The sequence below is a fragment of the Falco biarmicus genome, chromosome 3, assembly GCF_023638135.1.
Source record: "Falco biarmicus isolate bFalBia1 chromosome 3, bFalBia1.pri, whole genome shotgun sequence".
In the NCBI taxonomy this organism is placed as follows: domain Eukaryota; kingdom Metazoa; phylum Chordata; class Aves; order Falconiformes; family Falconidae; genus Falco; species Falco biarmicus.
Window position 1 is genome coordinate 111,933,978 of NC_079290.1, and position 18,816 is coordinate 111,952,793.

The 18,816-nt window shown below is 47.3% G+C and overlaps 1 protein-coding gene across 5 annotated transcripts; it reads right to left on the reverse strand.

The window, feature by feature from the left end:
• Nucleotides 1-528: 528 nt before the first annotated feature.
• On the reverse strand, nt 529-18,375 carry C3H1orf167 (chromosome 3 C1orf167 homolog). 5 transcript variants are annotated; one of them, XM_056330952.1, is made up of 21 exons: nt 18,228-18,375; nt 13,798-15,876; nt 13,228-13,271; nt 12,423-12,642; nt 12,074-12,249; nt 11,489-11,586; nt 10,939-11,125; nt 10,346-10,527; nt 9,839-10,025; nt 9,441-9,663; nt 8,724-8,905; nt 8,462-8,558; nt 7,921-8,063; nt 7,197-7,405; nt 6,289-6,433; nt 3,878-4,145; nt 3,250-3,358; nt 2,767-2,998; nt 2,523-2,658; nt 1,636-1,746; nt 529-915 (listed from the first exon to the last, which is right to left on the reverse strand). In XM_056330952.1, the coding sequence occupies exons 2-21, from the start codon at nt 15,079-15,081 to the stop codon at nt 856-858; spliced, it is 4,293 nt and encodes a 1,430-aa protein (XP_056186927.1). In that variant the 5' UTR covers nt 15,082-15,876; nt 18,228-18,375; the 3' UTR covers nt 529-855. The 5 variants fall into 5 exon arrangements, with proteins under 5 accessions (XP_056186927.1, XP_056186926.1, XP_056186925.1 ...); XM_056330951.1 differs by having other exon boundaries at nt 10,939-11,122; nt 13,798-15,647; nt 18,228-18,365; XM_056330950.1 differs by having other exon boundaries at nt 13,798-15,647; nt 18,228-18,365.
• Nucleotides 18,376-18,816: the final 441 nt, after the last annotated feature.

Sequence of the window (18,816 nt, forward strand, 5' to 3'; positions counted from 1 at the left end):
AAACCAGCAAGGAAGAAAAGCCTTTTCCAGATTCTTCAGACCCTCTCATTACAGCTGTCTGAGACTGGGCTCATATATCCAGGGTAATTACAGGGCATCAATCACAGAAGCAAGTAATGGGAAGGCTGGGGGTCAGACACGCCTGTCTTGCCTCAGCAAAGCTTTTGGTGCTCAGCTGTTCCCAGCAGGTTCCTTCATCCCTAGCCCATTCAGCACAGAAAGGAACCAGCAGGAAGCAGTCAAGAGGTTGGCCACCCACTGAAAGCTTTAATGAAGAGCTGATGGACCTAGACAGGGGGAGGAGGTGGGAGCCACGTGGGAAGCCACTCCCAGGGAAACAGCCAAATCTGAAAATAAACACCTGTGTTTGGACCTACCAAGGACAGTCCAGACTTTGGAATCGACAGGCTGTAGCGTTTGCACCGGCAGACTCCTGCTCATCTCTTTTAAGACTGATGTATTTTCTTACTCCCCTGTGTGACACTAAACTCCTGTCCAGGAAAAAAGACTGAGTAAAGGGACAGCGTATAAGGTGTTTTTTTGACCTTTAATCGGAACACCAGCAAAATCAGGGTCCAGAGGAGAAGGGAATACAACCTCACAACAAAAGGGAGTAACTTCTCAGTTTGTGCTTCTAGGGAGGTAGGGTATCAGTCCTTTAAAGAGAACCTTTAACTAGGTACCATCTCTTCCGGGTTGTCCTTTGGCTAGCACACTTCTGGCCTGTAGCACTGCTTCTGTCACGTGAGCAGAGTGTTTGCTTTCTTGGTTGGCAGGACCAGCTCTTTGTTGTGACAGCCAGCTGTATCCTCCACGTGTCCTGAAAGAGCAGCAGCTGCCGGCAGGCCCCACCACTCAGCAGCGTCCTTTGTCCTTGAGCTGGAATGCTGTTAGCTGGCGCCACCTTCCAAAAGCCTTCAATAGTAAAGTGGACAAATCAAAGACTCGGGTTACCTTTGAGGGGTTCCACCCACTCTCCCAGCACCCATCAACACAGCTTTTTCTCCAGCAAACGCCTGTGCCAGCTGCCTCCCCATTCACTCAGAGCCCTTCCCTGTCTCCCCTATGTTCCTGTAGCCAGTAAGTTAAGTGCAGAGTACAAACCCACGTGAGAAAAGGAAGAGCAATGTCCCCTTCTGCCCTCTAATTTCAGTACCTGCTCTCATCTCGTTAGAGCACATAATCCTGCATGGAACTTTGGGAGGTGGGCACAGCAGTGAACTGGCTATTTGAGATCTAAGGTTTTGCCTGCTCGCTCAAATTTATAGTGATTTGCCTGTCCCTGGGTGCAAGGCAGCACGGTCCTCCCACACCAGTGTGGAGCCTGTTTCTTCCCTGAGTGGGCTCTTGAGAGGCAGGGGATTAGTGGATTAACATCTCTGATAACAGTGAGGAAGGGGGCACATGTCACGGAAATTGACTGCTGAAACAAAGCTTTGAAAAACACCCAGAAATGAACCCATATAAAGCTGGAAGCTATTTCCCTTTGTTATAGGCAAGTCCCATTGCTTGATGTATTCAACTTCTCACGAGTGCTTTGTGCAGGGAGAGAGACACAGGGAATGCCAGTTGTCCCTTTGGAGTGCTTTTTGGTCCACTGAGGTCCAAAGACTTAAAGCAGTCATAAATGCTTACCTGAGATAGTAGGCTCCTGGCTTCCTCCTCCAAAAAATTCTGTACCACACAGCTTTGCAAATGTCGTCGTCTCCACACTCTCCAGGCGTTTTCTATCAGTCTCTTCTGGTCCTGCCCAGAAAAGAGGCAGTGCACAGATTAAATGGTCTCTGGCAGGAGAGACCCTTCTTCACTTCCCCTCTAGTTCTATCTTGCTTCCAGTTGCTTCCCCAGGTCCCTCCTGAATGACTTTGCATTGGTAATGAGCAAAACTGACTGCTAACAAAGCTCTTACTGAACTACTGTCTCCTGCAAATATTGTGGCTGATTAAGTCACAGTACCCTGGGGAAAGAACAGCACCCCATCAGTGCTTCAGCACAGCTCCTCAGTGACTGTGGATGTGCTTGCTACACTCACATCACTGTACTGCCCCGTGGGCAGGTCAGAGCACATCTCACACAGCTAATGCCCAAGCAGCCAGACAGATACGGGTTTGTTCCATAGGTGGCCAGGGCCTCAGCAAAAGGGGAAAGCAAGTAACGGCTCTTGGCAGGCTGTGGACACCAAAGGGATGTATCAGGAATACAAGGACAAAGACGGCAATACTTGCTGTGAACCTTCTGCACAGGCTACAGACAATCTATACAAAGCATCCTGTCTCAGCTTCCCTTCCGTAAGATGGAGCAAAGCACAACTAAATATGAGGATATGCTAGTCTGCCGTACTGGCATTTCAAAGAGAAAGACAGAAAAAGTAGCCACAGCAGCAAACCAGGATTTCTGGCGCACACTGGTACTTTTTAAATCCCCAGGTCTCATCTCCCAGGATGTATGTGAGGCTGCAAGCACAGTAGGCTCACCCAGTAACACCCATCACTGCCACCCTTGTGGCAGCACCAGATGCTCACCAACACTTGAGCCAGTATCACCACCTTGCTTGCTTCTTTCCACTGGTGCCATCCCCTTGCCAGACAGTGCAGTCTCCTGTCACGCAGGCACCGGCGAAGTATCACTGTGCGATGCCACCACCTCACATACTTCCTGCTATAGGGAAGAGGGGAAAATGAGCTTTATCAGCCCAACAGCCCTACAAGGGAGTCCTTTCCTGATGGGAGGAACAAGAGAAAGCCCAGAGCCCTCCACTCCACTTACCCAAGCCACTTCTCATCCCACTCCTCCAAGTCCACCTCTGCTTTGTTCTCCTGGATCCTTGCATGTGCAGGGGAGGGTCCCACCACACCAGGTCTCACTACCAAGTGAGGGAGAAGCAGCCTTTCAGCCCTGTTTTGGTTTCTGTAGATCACCAGCCAGCGGTGAATGGCACTGGGAAAAAGCCCAAGAGGGGCAGCTAGTGCTGAACCCTTTTCTCTGCCTCTTCTGCTTTCTAGGAAAGAAAAGAGGAATCACGCAGGAGCTAACCTCAGATCAGGAGAAGGAGAGACCAGAGCTGCTATAAGCCCTTAGTCCTTTGGCTCCTGAACTCAGAAGCAACCTACTCAGAGTTCAACTGCCATGAGCACCTACTCCACAGAGGAATCCCAGTCATCTGCCTGACAAACACTACTCCCCTTCCCTCCTCACTCACACTCCACACATGGCCCCATGAAAGGAAAAGAGGTGGGGGCATCTTCTTACTCATGGACCAAGACAGAGACATCTTCCTGTTCTTCCTAGCACCTATCAGGGTACTGCGCTGCCGTGAGCACTGGGAAAAGGCAGCTGCTTTTGTCCAGTAGTTGCAGGCCTGCAAACAGAAATAACACAGCTGCAGCCAAGGCTAAACACAATGTGCGCAGAAAGCGCACGCACACACACACACAAACTAGCCTTAGAGATACATTCATGCTCATATCCCTGCAGGTAGTTTAATGTGCTAGACCCCAGGCTGGAAGCTGCACAGATGAGATCCCAGCAGGACTGACTCAGGCCTTCCAAATCAATCGACCTCTTTATGGTTTGCTGGCTGTGAGTCTTTGGAAAAAAGCTGCAGCTCTGACAGCTCGCCCTGCTCTGCAGGGACAGTGATTATCCCACCTCATCTTTGAGCACAGAGGAAGGAGCGCGCTCATCTCTCTGGTCAAAATGTCCCTATTCCTTATTGCTGTGCTCCAGATGGTTGCTGCAATCAACGCCAGATTATGGTGATGAAGGCAGGGACTAAGCAGTCACCATGAGTCAGACCAGGTTTTTATACAAGCCTTATTAGTATCTTAGTGCCTAGTGACTCACTGAGGTCTTCATTGGGACCTTCATCTTTTCTTACTTGTTTTACAGTAGCCACAGATCCTAGACGCAGGGCTTGCTGTCCTCTTGAGGCCAGTCGCCAGCGGTGACAGGCTTTACCCCGAGAGGGTTCCTTGCATGTGTGGTTTCTCTCTCCTGGCACCCGTTGTTCAGCTCTTAAGAATTTCACCCTCCACTCAGTAAAGCTCGTGACTAGGAGACGGTGCTCTCTGACCCGTTTAAAACAAGAGAGGGCTTCCTGCTGCCTCAGTCTACAAGCAGTGACCTGGGCCCAGGTGACTAGGCACCTGAAAAACAATGCAAGCACAGAAAAGCAGCAGATGCCTAAACTCACATTTCCATGTCAGCACCGAACAGGCTATAGACCAAATTCCACTTTCTCACCCCACCCTGCAGTGTCACAAGTAAGTGGTCAAAGCAAGTGGAAGAAAAAAAGGCTGTTCCCATTATTCCTTCTGCAATCAACATTTACGTATCTTGCTCTGTGATACTTATTTTTCCAGTGCTTTGTCCTTGGGAGACATAAGTTCAGACTCTTCAACTACAGTTTCTTTTGTGAACAACTTGGCCTCGCTTTGCTTCAGATTCCCAGCACTTTTGGCTCCTCAAAGCCCAGGAGCATGTCTGCTTCCTTCTGGCTGTTCTAGCATTTCTTCCTCTTCAAAGGCCTCTGCAAACTGAACACAACACTTTGCCTACAAAACAAATGCCTTTTCTTTATGGGATGAACTGCTGCTAAAATCTCCTTCAGCACGGAACCCAGCTGACTCCTTAAGCCTGCTTGCTGCAGAACCAGGCTGCATTTAAGACAGCAACTTGTTGTCAAGATTCAGATTTTAATTTTTTTCTTGGCTGTCACAAACTAAGGGCCTGCATACACGGGATGTACAGCTAGAATCTTTATGGAGACAATTTTATTCCAAAAAGTCAGTGTCTACAGGAGTTGTTATTAACAGCACTGTAAATCTGCACCCACAATAATCTCTCCGTATCTTACAGGCTGATGCACAGGAGGCCAGTTTTCCTCTGCAACCCCAGGAGCCAATCTGCTTTTAACTCCTGGCTTATCCTTTTGGTTCCTTGTTCCACTTGGACTTTCATTATGCAAATCGCCCCATTGCACCATAGGGCAGAGGTGTAAATACCCTCTGCCTGGCAGGCTTCTCTGAAGATCAAGAGAATCTATTGCAGGTTATCCTAGCATGAAAAATGCCCCCCTCAGAAGAGACAGGGCTCAGCCTGTACCATATCCAGGTGAGAAATTAGAAGCACTCTCTCATCAAAGGAGAGCTCAGAAGGAAGATTAATGGTGGAGACACACTCTACAGGAAGGAGCAATATTAAGGACTTCTCTCAAACACACTTCCTACTAGGGTGCCGCCGCACAGACCGATTTGCAGAAGAAAACGTAACCGGGTGGGGTGAGTGCAGAGTCTAAGCTTCACAGCCACTAAGGTTTTACTGGGTTTTTAGTTGTTCTTTCCTCTGCAGATCTTTGTCCCCTCTCAGCCCAAACCCACAATTCAAAAGGAAATCCGCTAGGGCCAAACCTGCACTTCTTGTGCCTTAAATGAATCCTTGGCGTAAATAATTTTATTCATTCTTATCCTCCTGACTTATCTCAAAGAGAACCACCTGAACAATTCCTGCTTCACTGCAGCTGGACACTTTGCTGTGTTTCAGGCAGGCAGTAGCCTCACACAACATAAACCACATAAATGAAACAATTCAATGAGACAGCTACTGAACAACAGATGAGAAAGATAAGAAGTTAAGGATTGACAGCAGACACCTTGTTCTTCAGATTAAACTAATATGTTTACAGGATCTGCACCATAACATAAGACTCCAAAACATACTACAGCTTCACCTACACTGCAACTTAACACTGAGATGAATTGAATATCATGGTTCTCCCTTCACAGGCTTTACTGAATATTGCTTTTCTGCAGGAATATATTGAACTCAATTTTTCACTTTAGTTTAAATTTAAATCAACATGCTGTGTCCAGAATTGGGAACATTCAGGTTTGTAAGCATCAGACCTCTGCCCACTATTTCTTTGAGCAAATACTGAATAATTCCAGTGGAAATTAGAATTTCACTTTTTTAAACTACACAAATTTGTTTGCATCTCCTTTGCTTAGTTTACAAATACCACACTGCATAACTAAGACTGAACAGAAGTTCTGGAAAGAAAAGAAGTTTTGAATGAGAAGAACAAGATGGGGAGTGGGAGGCTATGGATAACAGATCACTTAACATAGCAGCAACCCCAGGGTAGCACTTCTACAAAAGCTCCATTTACACACAAGTTATCTGTACTTTCAAACCCAAGCTCTGGTAAGAATACACTGAATTATCCGCTACATAAATTGTTCTTCACTCAAAGCTCCCCTCAGAAATACCATCTGAGAGCAGGAAACAAACCTGTGCAGAAGATGACATTCCCAGAACTGAGCAGCATATTTCTGCTTTCTTGTTTGGCAATACCATGTCTGCAGGACCAACCTCTTCTTCTCCTGGCAGCTGTACTGAGCCCATTGCTGCTGCAGCTCTCTCATAGCACGCCTCCCTGTGAAAGAATGCAAGAGCTTGCTGAGCCCAACAGGGTTTTTTTGCCACCACAGAATCCAGACAAGAGCAAAGAATACATCTGCTGCAAATACCAGATGGGATATCTATGATATCCTGTCCTCTAGCAGCTGAAGAGATTTTTCAATTCACCTTGTAGGTTTTTGTCTGCAAGGCAGTTAGACCTTTTTTCCCCTCCCCTGTCCTTTCCCAAGCAAGTGATCACAGATCAGTTCCACTTTCATCTGCAAGGCAGTTTTCCATAAAAAATTGGGAGTATTCCTTCCCTGGCACAGTGTAAGTACTTGGCACTTAAAGCACGTGGAGTCCCTTGAGGGACAGAATCAGGACTGTTAAGCAGTCCCAAAAGAAACCGCTGAAGCAAAGCCTGGCTGTTGGGTCTGAGGAGTCGTGTTTGAGCTCGGAATGCTGCATCTGAACTCTGTTTAACACCCCAGCTGCTGAAATGCACTGCTTGAACACTCCTTTGGTAGTGCAAGTAAAGCGAGATCCACCCCTTTTCCAATCAGCTGCCAAAGGAGCATCTCCCCTAGCATAAAGCACTAGGAAGCAGCAGGGCACATGTCCTGCTTAAAACCACAAGAAGGTGGTGACACAGGCGCTTGCTGACCCCTGGACTAGTACGTGCCATTCCAAAGGAGCAGCACACAAAGTTACAACAAGAGGTGGGACTTTCTCCATCCCAACCACCTCCACAGCATCCCTCTCCTACAGACACAAGTGCTGCTGATGGCATAACTCACTTTGCCAGCAGGAATGCCAACGCTGTAGAGCATCAGCAGTAATCTGGTGAATATGACACCTGAATCTCTGGTCAGCTTCCACTTTCTGGGCCAGTCTCTTCTTCCACAGGCTGAAAGCCATCTGGCAGCAATGAACTCGATGTTTTAGGGCTGCTGCTGCTTTTCGCTTCTTATTTTCCACGACCCAGTGGTGCCAGCTGAGAAAGGCTCTGAGAAAGACAAAGGTCATTGCACCAACTATAGGAACAACTCACACAGATTCACACCCTTGTAACTGCAACTTTAATAATAAATATACACATGAAGGAATTTAGGAAATACACCTGATCTGTTAGCATCCTTTCCCCATTAAATGTCAGAGGAAACGATGGACAGGGCAAGTTGTACAGTGTTCTGTCCTGGCTGTGCCAAACCTGTTGTGATCTTCAACTTCTGAATGAGTAGAGAGCAAGGCCAGCTCCATGGATAGGAACTTACCAGGGCTTGTTATCAGCAGTTCTAGGCTTGCTTTAATTTGTGAGGCACCCCATCAAACCAGAAATTATTGCGTTTATGTTCAGATATAATAATTTTGAAGCAGGAAACCCACAAAATAATAGGCTGCAAAACTCCCACTGAAGACTGAAAAAAGATAACTAGAGGAAGAGTATTCTTTTAAAAAAAACAAGTGTAGAGCTCTCAAAACAGACAGCTTTAGGAAACTTCTGGAAAGCACAATACCTACCGAGACAGCTGAATGAGCCTGCAGTACTGCTGGGCCTTTACAAGCTGCTGAGTCTGAGCTGACCAGACAATGAAGTACCTCTGCAGGCAGCATTTCTCTGCTTGGTGCCAGCAACTCTTCACCTCCTTGTCAGAACTACAGTCCTGTAATCCAGAAGCAAAAAAAGGCCTTGAACTACTGCTGTAACACAGTTACTCCATGCAGCCAGGCCTTTCTCCTTGCTACTGTAACTTCCATGCTTGCCTAATTTCCTGTTGCTAACCCACACACGCGGCATGAACACCCACACATGAGGATCTAGCACCTTCCTTTTAAATTCTTGACACCTGGCTGATTTCCAGCTTAGCTGGCAAATGGTAGGAAGAGTTACCCTGAGAAGTGCCTCAATCTCCCAAACCTTGTGTCTGAGAGAAAAGAACAAAGACAAAACAGCAGTGAGACTTCCATATGCTGATACTGAAACCCAAAGGCTCTTTGGTAAACTGGGCTTTGCAGAAACCACTTGTACATTTACATGTCTCACACCACCTTTCAGCCTTACCTCTTCCCATGCAGAGTAACTGGTGAGAGGCTGGGCGTTATTGTCTTGACTCTGCAGTGCCAAAGACTGGAACTGATCTCCCACAAACCAGTTTCTTCTGCAAGACAAAAGTGTCAGGGGAAAACAGAAAGAAAGAAGAGTATGAAGTACCTGGAAAGATGGTGTGAGGTGACATGGGAGACTATCCTGAAGGAAGGAATTCAGCCAGACCAAACAAGGGGACAGTGCTACGAGCATCCCAGAGAACCAGTCTCCAACTCACCCGGGTCCAGTGCTCTGTGGAGAAAAGGAGGCCTGCAAGTACAGCTCCCCACCCAGCTCAGCTGGCAGCTCTGCGCATTGGTGTAGTTGCAGGAGAGAACTGTAATGTGGCATGTGTGCAACATCCTCAGCAGCCAGAACGGAGGAGAAGCCCTGCTGACTGCTGTCACTAAAACTGTATTCCTGCAGGTATGGAGGGAAGAACATGCTGTGAGGTAAACGTCCTTGCACTGGAATCACTCAGCTAACAGTTCTGACCATGCCATTTACTCCTCTTTTTGGCAAGGATTCAGGGAAATCCAGGATGCATCCAAAGGAACTGCAGGTTAGCAAGTACAGCTCTGGAGTGCAAGCATATTGTTTCAACACTAGTTACTTCTACCTGCGAACAGGGGGAACAGGCATGTGCACTTGAGGCTTTTGTACCTCATCCCTTCCACCATGCAGCCACAAACAGAAGCAAGCATACAAGAGAACCTCACTAGCTCAATACCTTCCCATATCACTAAATGATGAACCAAGGAGGACACAGAGTGCAGAGACTTTATGATTTCTGATTACATTTAAACTCCACAACCAACAGGCGCAGTGCTCTTCAGGCCTAAATACTAAGCACAGTTCGCTGATGACAATGCCATGCTGAGACAGAAATTTTCCCCTGAAAAATCCCAGCAATATAATACCTCAGAGCAGTCTAGATGTATGAAGACCTTCTCACCTTTTCCAACGAGCTTTGAGAGGCCAGAGTAGCTGGAGCACTGCTATCAAAACCAGAAGATGTTGAGAAGTCCTCAGAAAAGAGCGTGGCAAGAGGCTCTTCATAGGCAGTCCTGTGCGACTGCTCAGGACTTTGCTCAATTGTCTTCAGCATGAGACACTTCTGGTGCCATAATTTCAGAGCTTTTCTGAGTCTACACTGCTCCAAAGTCTGAGAGAAAGAACTGAGACAGAAGATATGGAGACAGCAAAGTGACTGAAAAGGGATACCAGAGGGAGACACTAGTACAGACGTGACAGATGACGGATGGTAAAAGGGGTTCTTCCAGAAGGACCAAAAAGTCAAGAGGACACTACTAACGAGGGCAGGGCTCCAGGACCTGCCTCTTCTTTACTCACTTAGCTCTGTGATGCTCACACAACCTTGCTTTCCACAGCAGATATACTCTCTGGAGCTTCACCTTTTGGCAGAAGTCATCAAAAGAGTAGCTTGTTTTCTCTGGAAACCGTCTCTCTGTAGTCCACAGCAGCTGATTTTCAGGCCTCTTTGTCACAGTCTTGTCAGCTACAGAGCTTATAACTGGTCCTTAACCAGATACAGAAAGCAACAAGAGACAATGTTTATCAAAAGGCATTCCTAAGAAACTCAGCCCAGCCCAGCCCTCAAACTGCTTCCTTTCAGCAAGGTTTAAGACTTTGTTAGGTTTACAAAGCAGAGCAACAAATCTCCCTGCAGCTTCACTGACACATCCAGAACTCTGCCCACTCTGGCTTGTTAATATCATGTATCATCTGAGCTTCTCTGTTATCAGGCTGTTTTCTGCTGGATTTTACCATACAAGAAGAGGAGGAAGGAGCCTAAGCACCTCCAAGTCTTAGATTCTGCACAGACCCCAAGCTCCTCACCGTAATTCTGCCCCCATCGTAGGAGGAGGAAGTTCACCATTGCCTGCTTATTGCCTTCTGTGACCTGCAGCATCTGAACCCACTGTTGGAAGTATTTCCTCAGTGATACTGCTCTGAGATGGGCCAGGTTGCACCTGTAAAGTGCCTTCTGCTCAGCAGTCTCCTTCCATGTACTGAAGCACCTGAGAAAAATGAAAGAAAACAGAACAACATGGAAAACCACATGTACAAGCTTGTCTCCCCCTGAAACTGGCTTTACTTCAGGAAAGACAGACAGAAGCTGTCATCTTCTGAGCTTCTGTTTATTTCATTAAAAAGCCACTGTCATGCTTAGAGCACAGCAGCACAGTGAGTGCTTTCAGGTTTGATCTTTCAGGACATCAAAGGTCAGGACCAAAACACTTTGGCAGTACAAGGAAGGCAAGCTGTAATGTCTCTGGCCACAGTAATTTCTTTTCCTGTGTTTATCCCTACTTTCATGTTTATTAACTCCTAAAACAAAAGAATAGATGGCTTTAAGATGGAACAACACATCACCCTCTGTGATTCCTTGGACCTTCATGGGGAACAGATTTTTCACATGAACAACTTACCGGGAGACCAAGTTTCTTTGGATGTGAGTTGTCAGTGCTACAATCCGTTTCATTTCTGAGCATCGGGAACGCCACATCCAGAAAACACTTTGTAGCTGCTTCTTTTCCAGCAGAGCACGGGCTTCCAAAAGTCTGGCTTCCTCTTTGCTCAGCAGCTCCTTCTGCAGGCGCCACAATCTGAAAGCTGCTATGTTGCAGGGCAGGAAGAGATTGACAGGAAGAAAAATACCTTAGAAGAACTTCAAACAACTTGTGTCATACAGCAAGCATCCTCTAGTTGAACTCCAGCTGTCTGAGGAAGGGCACCTAAGGGAGACGGCTGACATTGCTGGAGTAACAGCATCTGCTGCAGCTGAAGACAAGGAACAAGGCAAAAGGTGTATGACACGACAAGTGGGCCACCCTCTGCCATCAGAGATACTGGCCCAGCTATTTGCAGGATCAGGTTCTGTAAAAGCCAGATCAAAGCAACAACTAGACCCAAACCAAGAAGCATGGTGAAACAGTGATTACATCCAAGCTGTTCCAAGGCTACGGAACACGTGCTTACCAGCTAGCCGTCTCATATCTCTGATTGCTTCAGCTCTCCAGCAGAACTCACTTCCTCTCTGCCTACGATGAAGCTGTGTCCACAATTCTCCCTCCACCCTGAAAGAGTCACAAGCATGCTTTAACATCCGTCTGTCCAAAGAGGCATGCACAGAACAGAATCCAGAGCCTTCTTTCTCCTTAGGTAGCTCTCTGGTTTTGTCTGGACTTGTTCTCCTGCCTTCAAAATCAGAAAGCACAACAAAAGGTTTTTCTTTTGACACCTCTACTGTCCTGCTAGATGCTGTAGTATTGCCTCACTCCATTCTCATTTACACCTGTATCACATATGCAGGTGACAGCTGAACTCAAGAAATAGTGCAGAAGTATTTCTGTCAGACACTCAGATCAGATTGAAAACACTAGTACACAGAAGCTCTGAAACAGGATTGTTTAGTTCTTAAAACTAAGTAATTCTTGCAGTGCTTATCTGCAACAATTCATCCAAGGACCTGGAAACAAGTCTGCCACCCTTTAAGAAAAATTTCTTGTGGTGTTTGTAAACCTCCACTTGTCCAAGATAACAGAAAGAACATTTTCAGCTTACCTACAAGCCTGCTCAGCTTCCTTTGAGTATCCTACTGTAAGCTGGTGCTGAGCTGAGGTTGTCATAGTTGCTAATCTTCCTACTCCAAAACACCCCACCGATGAACTTGGGGTATAAGAATATGGCTCAGGCTGCAGAGCTTGCTTCTTGCTCTGTTTTTCCACAGCTTCCTTCCACTGAAGGAGAAACCACATGATTACAAACTGCAGGCTGAGTATCAGGGTCCACATCACTGAAATTCATACAGGGTACCCCTTCCTCCTCCCTATCCAAATAGGATTTCTGCCTCCTCTGACTGCACAACAGAAAACTCATGGCACCACTTTTACTGTCCCTAGCCCGTCCTCACCCTGTGGAAGCTGATAGCTAGCAGAGCCGAGGCATGTCTCTGCTGGGCTACCTCCAGCTGCATCCTCCTCTGGTGCACAGCCCACTGCAAAGCACCAAGGCCTTTCCGAAGTAGTTGCTGTCTGTAATGCTGCCTGGCTGCAGCCCTTTTCCAGAGGATGTGTTTCCTCCAGGCTTGGAAACACCTAGTTAGCATTTGTCTGTCACACAAGTGCTGGAAACTTAAAAAGAAAAAAACAAAAGTGAGCTCCAGTTAACACAAAGGAAAGTTAAACACAGCCGGGAGATGGCAATCAGAGTTCAGCCACCAAGCAGAAAAGAGGTATTTCAAGTGGTTCCCTCTAAAGAGTGGAAAACCTGCAGCCTCACACCAAATTAAGGTATCACCATTGCTAAATTGGTAGCAATCTCACACACATATTATCCACAGGTCACAAATTTGAATCCCATCTCATGGACAAGACCAGTTCTTGATCTTAGCTAACCATGCAGTGAGCATGCTGGAATTTGCTGCACCGAAAAGTGGAATACCTGGTACCAACACTTTTTCATTGCTAGCAACAACCAAGGTTGAATTTAGAAGCTAGAATTTAAAGGATACAGATATTCTTTTTAGAGCATGCTCCATTCTAGTTGGCAACCCTTTGAAGAGAAATGGATGCAGCCCCTGACCCAACCATGGCAGAATAATGTAGGTTAAGTCCTAAACCCAAACATTCCTAGGAACATGGCCTCCTTAGCCACTTTGCAGCAGTTTTCCTCCCCTGTTATGTACCAGCACACTCACACAAAACCAGTCTTTTTACCTTTGCTCGTTCACCTTCAATGACCAGAAGCTGTTCTCTGAGACCTGCAAACAGGCAAAAGACAGTAACTCACATGATTATTCTCACTACTCTTGAACAATTTGTCTGTGCCCAGCATGGCAAGTCATTTTAGATGAAGACCAGAACAGTGCTTCCTCAGGGTAGCATACTATGTTGGATGCCTTTGACACTACTCCCACCATTGCTCAGTGAATACTCTTACATACTTCAGACATGGAAAAGCCTGAGGACCCTTCACAGAGTAAGAACCAGTTTAATGCTTTCCCTCTGCATACGATCCAGAGAATATAAAAAACAGGTGTTTACATTCCCAAGACCAACCAAGTTAACATGCTGGTCTTCAGGAAGAAGCATGTGAGACAAAGTTGCATATGTTGGGATGGATCAGGACCATAAGAGAGGACATTCTGGCCATTCAGTGCCAGAAAAAACTAAGGGACAAGCATCCCCATCACCGTTGTACCTTAACTCTTTACCTCTAGCAAGAAGCAGAGACAAGTACATGTATTATCTGTGAGTAGGGATGCTACACAGTGAGCCCATCCTCACCTCCCTGGACACAGTTTCCTGTGTCTGGCTCCCTTCTTCACAGCACCATGGTTCTTTGGCACTCTTCTCCATAGAAGGTTCTTCAGACTGGTCGAGATTGGCATCAGCTTCCCAGTTCCTCCAGCTGCTTTGGTAGGAGTATTTGTTTCTCCTTTCTTCTCTGCTCACACTGATACAATCTATGTCAGAATACTCACCAAAGCCTTCCTCAACCTGAATACCAGATGGGCTGGACTGGCTGCTGTCCACCACAGCCTTTCTTCTGGCTGCTTGTGATCTAGAGTCACATACCTCTTCCGAGCATTTGCTGGACTTAACACAAGGTTCAGAGTTGTTGACTTCTACAGGTTTAATATTAAGCTGCTGGACTGGTCTAAACTGTTTATCTCCAGGAGAAGTGGCTGTCATGCACACCTCCCTCGGAGTCCTATACAAGGCTACACCAACATTCATCCGAGCCTCCCCTAAATCTGTCTCCAGTGACAGCTGCAGACCCTCTGGATACAGACTGGCTGGAAGGTCTTTCTTCCAAGATACAGCACACAGGGATGCCCTGTTAGACAGCTCTTCTTTAAGAACCTTTTCAGGGGAATGACTTTTTGTGTGAACACAAAGACTACGAGTTCCCAGAACTGGCTTTGCCTGTGACTGACACATGAAATAAGGGGAGCAGCTGTAGAAGGAATTAACTTCTGTATCCACTAGCCTGCCAGAGCACAACCCAGATGCAAGGGTTTCTGGCTGGCCGTCACCTGAAATTCTGGTTCTCCATGTGTTTGAGCCAATATATCCATATCTGTGAGAGACAGAGAGAGGTTCTGCATGACTCGTCACTGCATTAAGGCGCCAGTCTTTAGCAAATGGAACACCCCATTTCCATCTTGCCTGGGCAGCCCTTGTCTTTACTCCAGCTAGCTGTTCTCCTGTGCTCAGGATACTAGAAGCTGATTCATCAGGAGCAAAGCACAAATTGCCACTGAGTGGAGAAGACTTGGGCTCCAGAGGGAGGGAGCCCCGTATCCCCATCAAAGCACTTTCTTGCTTAAGCTTCTGGATTGAACAGTAAAAGTTCGCAGAAATCTGTGAGGAATGCAAAAGAGACTGAAAGGAGTCTGAACTAGATGGATTGAGATCCCCCAGTGTCAGGGCTGAACTACAACAACTGTTCACACTTTCACTTGAGCTCCTTGAAGAGGGACACACCACTAATTTGTGCCTAAGAGGGGAATCTACCGTATAAGATGACAAACATGCATTGACCAGTGAAGGGTTCACGGGATCCATACAAGAAGCAGCAGGAGGCTGATGCTGTTGTTGGTTTTCCACTGGATAGTCACTATTCTTGTTCCTACTTTCTAAATAGCAATGGCAAGCAGCATGTATGGGGCAGTGACCAGCTGCCTTTGCTTTCTGATGATGTTGCTGAAGAAAGTCAATAGTCTTGCTCCTTCTCCCTTCTAAACTATAAGCCTCAAGGTGTGAGTGTCTCTGAGGAAGATTCACAGCAGGGTGCACTGACAATGCAAGGTGGGGAATTCTATGAGCCACACACTTAGAGCTGTGCTGCTGCAGCCCGGAGCAGAGATTATTCTGCTGCAGGAAGCAGGAACTGGAGAACTGACCGGTGGTGTCCTGGAATGGCTGAGAAGGGCAGGAGAGATTAGTCTGTCTTAGACTGGGATCTCTCTTCCCAGCTGACAGAGGTGCGGTACACAGCCGGCCTCGTTCTGCTGTTTGGCTGGGGGTTACACTGCACGCTGCAGCCTTAAGCCAGTGATGAGAAATGTCTACTCCACTTCTAGTGCCCAAATACAGATCAACATTCACCTTCTTCTGAATGTTTCTTTGCTCTGAAGAAAAATAAGAAGAAATATAAACAAAGGAGCACGTATATTTCTCATCACATCTTGCCCAGTTTGCCAAAGGCTTTTGGTACTTTCCTTATGAATTTCTTGTCTCCAATTCACCAGCCTCAGTCCTGAAAGTATTATGGACACTACTCTCTTCCTGTTTCTCAGCAGACAATCATGTCAGAGCAGAAATGACTGAAGGGGACAGACTCAGTTCTCAACAGAAAACCTGGAAAACAAAGACTTCCAGCATTATGCATGCACCTGCAGCCTCAAAAAGAGTGTGTTGCTAGCAAGGCTGAATTATCCTGCTGCCAAGACAAGGTAGCCTGTAGCTGCTTTTCCAGAATGCTTACATCTAACCAGATCTGCGCGACACCAAACAAGAACAGGTCTAAAAGAAAATGTTTTCACAGAAGTCATTGCAACATGGTACCAGCTAGAGTACAATGCTTACCCGTCCTCATTGACTGGAAATCCAGCTAAGATCTCCTCCACACTTATATTTTCTCCAGGGATGACAGGAAAGTTACTGCCTCAACTTAAGGTACTGTTTAACTGCTTAACAAGTGAAAATTTGTTCACATGTCATGTGACAGCCCTGCAAAGGTTCAAGGCTATGCAGGCCAACTTCTTGTCCACACCAAAGGATGAAAAAATGTTTACACACCCAGAGAATCTCCGTTGTCCCCTTACCTGGAAGAGTTACAGCACAGATGGGAGCCACTAAGTCAGATGGCTATACATACAACGCTCATGCTGAGCACAGATCTGGAAGCTGCTGCTAACAGGTAAGTGCAATTTGAGGGGACTGTGCTTTCATTCCATCGAATTTTAAAAGCAAGTTGTCAGTCACTAATTCTAACCAACATTCTTTTCCATGCCCCTTTTAAATGAAAACAGTATTGTGAAAAGGCACACACACCTGTATCATCTTAAAAAAACCCTAGTCAATCTGAAAAGAGACAGCACAGCCTATGCAATCAGTGCCCATTGTCTTTTTCAAATGTACTCAAATACCAGAAAGCCTCCTGTCAAATTACAGTTTCTGAAATACGTTTATATCATTCCTTTCTAAGAAAGCACCTGAGCCTCAGTCATCCCTGTCTGCAAACAGCCTGCTTGTCCTTCTCACATGCAAACTCTTTTAGTAATCACCACAAACTGGAGAGTAAACTCAATTAATAAAGCAACTGGAAATAGTCATGCAGCGTTGCAATTATCCTTGGGAACTGCCATTACTACCTTTCATACATCACCAAGTGTACCATGAACAGAAAGATTCCGTTATTTTTTTGAGACAAGAAGTTGGCAACTACAGAGTGAACGTGGCTGCCTTCTTTAGGGTGCCTATCACTGCATGAACTATAACCACAAAATGCAGAGGACTGGTGTTCCATAGAAATACTCCTTGCACCTCAGGAATATCCAGCCAATGTATCACAAAAGGGTGCTATAAAGGATTTGAATTGTGAAAGGACATGAAACCATCACATTTATCAGTGCTGTTTTGCTCCATGAACACCTGGAATGTGGCACTGGACTACTTTATGCTCAAGAACCTAGACATCACCTATTTTCTCGATGACCCACATGATTTTTTTTTAGTTCTCCATTTCAGTCTTTTCTGCCAGCTACCAGGTTCTCACCACGTTGCCATGATTATTTTAGGTGGTGTTCTTCACATCACTCATTCCTGATTTCAGTCCCACTGAGAAGAGAGAGCATCCTTTAAAAATCATGTTCGTCTGCCTTCCCAAAATTACCATTCAGGACTTCAATATAACCACTTTTAAGCAGTGCTTAACCTTACTCAAAAGGCAACAAGATTTTATGAAGTGCTTTTTTAAAACTTCTTCTAAGGCAAGCTGCAGATTTTGTGAATTGCAAAATCCATGACCAATGGATTTCATATTAGCTTTTATGTTTCCGACTAAAATATGTAACACGTACTTACTATATATATACTTTGCAGCAACACACTAATGCATTAAAACCTGAAACAAATCCAATTAAGCAAACAAAAATTAAACCGATCATACTTCTGTTGTTATAAGCAAAAGGAATAGCACAGTTCATGAACAGTAAATCAAGCTCTTTAAAGCAAATGCCACTTTAGCATTATAATAATGCAAGACCTGTAAGAAATACACAGGCACTGCGTAGACCATGGGGATTGTCCCATCCCTGCAGACCAAGGCTGATCCATCTCACACTGCAGGTGGGGACCAGCGGCCAGCCCAGGATCACACTTCACGTGCCTCAGGTACAAGGCTTCTCCCCCACAGCTCAGCTTTGGGAACCAAACCGCCACCGCCTGAGCCCCCCGCTGCCCCTCACCAGCGGCCTTCCCTGCACTGAGGAGGGCAGTTAGTGCTCTGGCAGCCAGGGAAGAGCTGCACAGCAGTGCCTTTGCCTGCGGCCACCCCAGATCCAGCTGCTGTCCCGGGACGTGGTGGGCAAGTGGGAGGCCTGTGGCCCACCGACCCGGCTCGTTGGGAGCCGTTTGAGGCCAGGGGCACCCAGGCGCCCCCAGGTGCTCTCCGTGGGCACGGTCGCACCCCTCCTACAGGCACTTACTCGCTGCCAGCCGACACGGTGCTGGGCCCCTCCAGACCCTCAGGGACAGGCCACGGCCCCCTCTGTGCCCACGCCTCCTCTGCTGGGCCAAACCTGCAGCCTCGTCCCCCGCGAACGGCCGCGCCCCGGCAGCGGGCGCGCTGCAGCTGGGTCACCGTAAGCCGCTTATCCCCGCGATTAGCGGCGCCCCTGCCCCCGGGGCTGCAAATGGCCCGTGGCTCATTAAAGGCGTGTCCGAAGGCGGCCCAGAGGGGCGAGGCCTACCTGCAGCGGCCGCGCTGCCCCCCGCCCCGGGCGGCACCTCTCCTCACGCGCAGCGCCGGGCCCCACGCCCACCCCCAGAGCCCGGGGCGGGCTGCGGGGCTCGGGCGGCGGGCTCGGGGCTGCCCCAGTGCCTGAGGGCTGTCCGCCCTGCCGGCAGGCCCCGGCCGCCTCCCTCAGGCCGCCTGAGGGGCGATGCCGCTGAGGGAGGCACCTGCTCGGGGCAAACTGGGTTAATCCTAGAGAGCTGCCGGCTCCTCACGACCCGGGGATTTGGAAAAAAACAAGCAAAATAAACCTGAGGAGAGCATGGCACCTGCTGCACGTC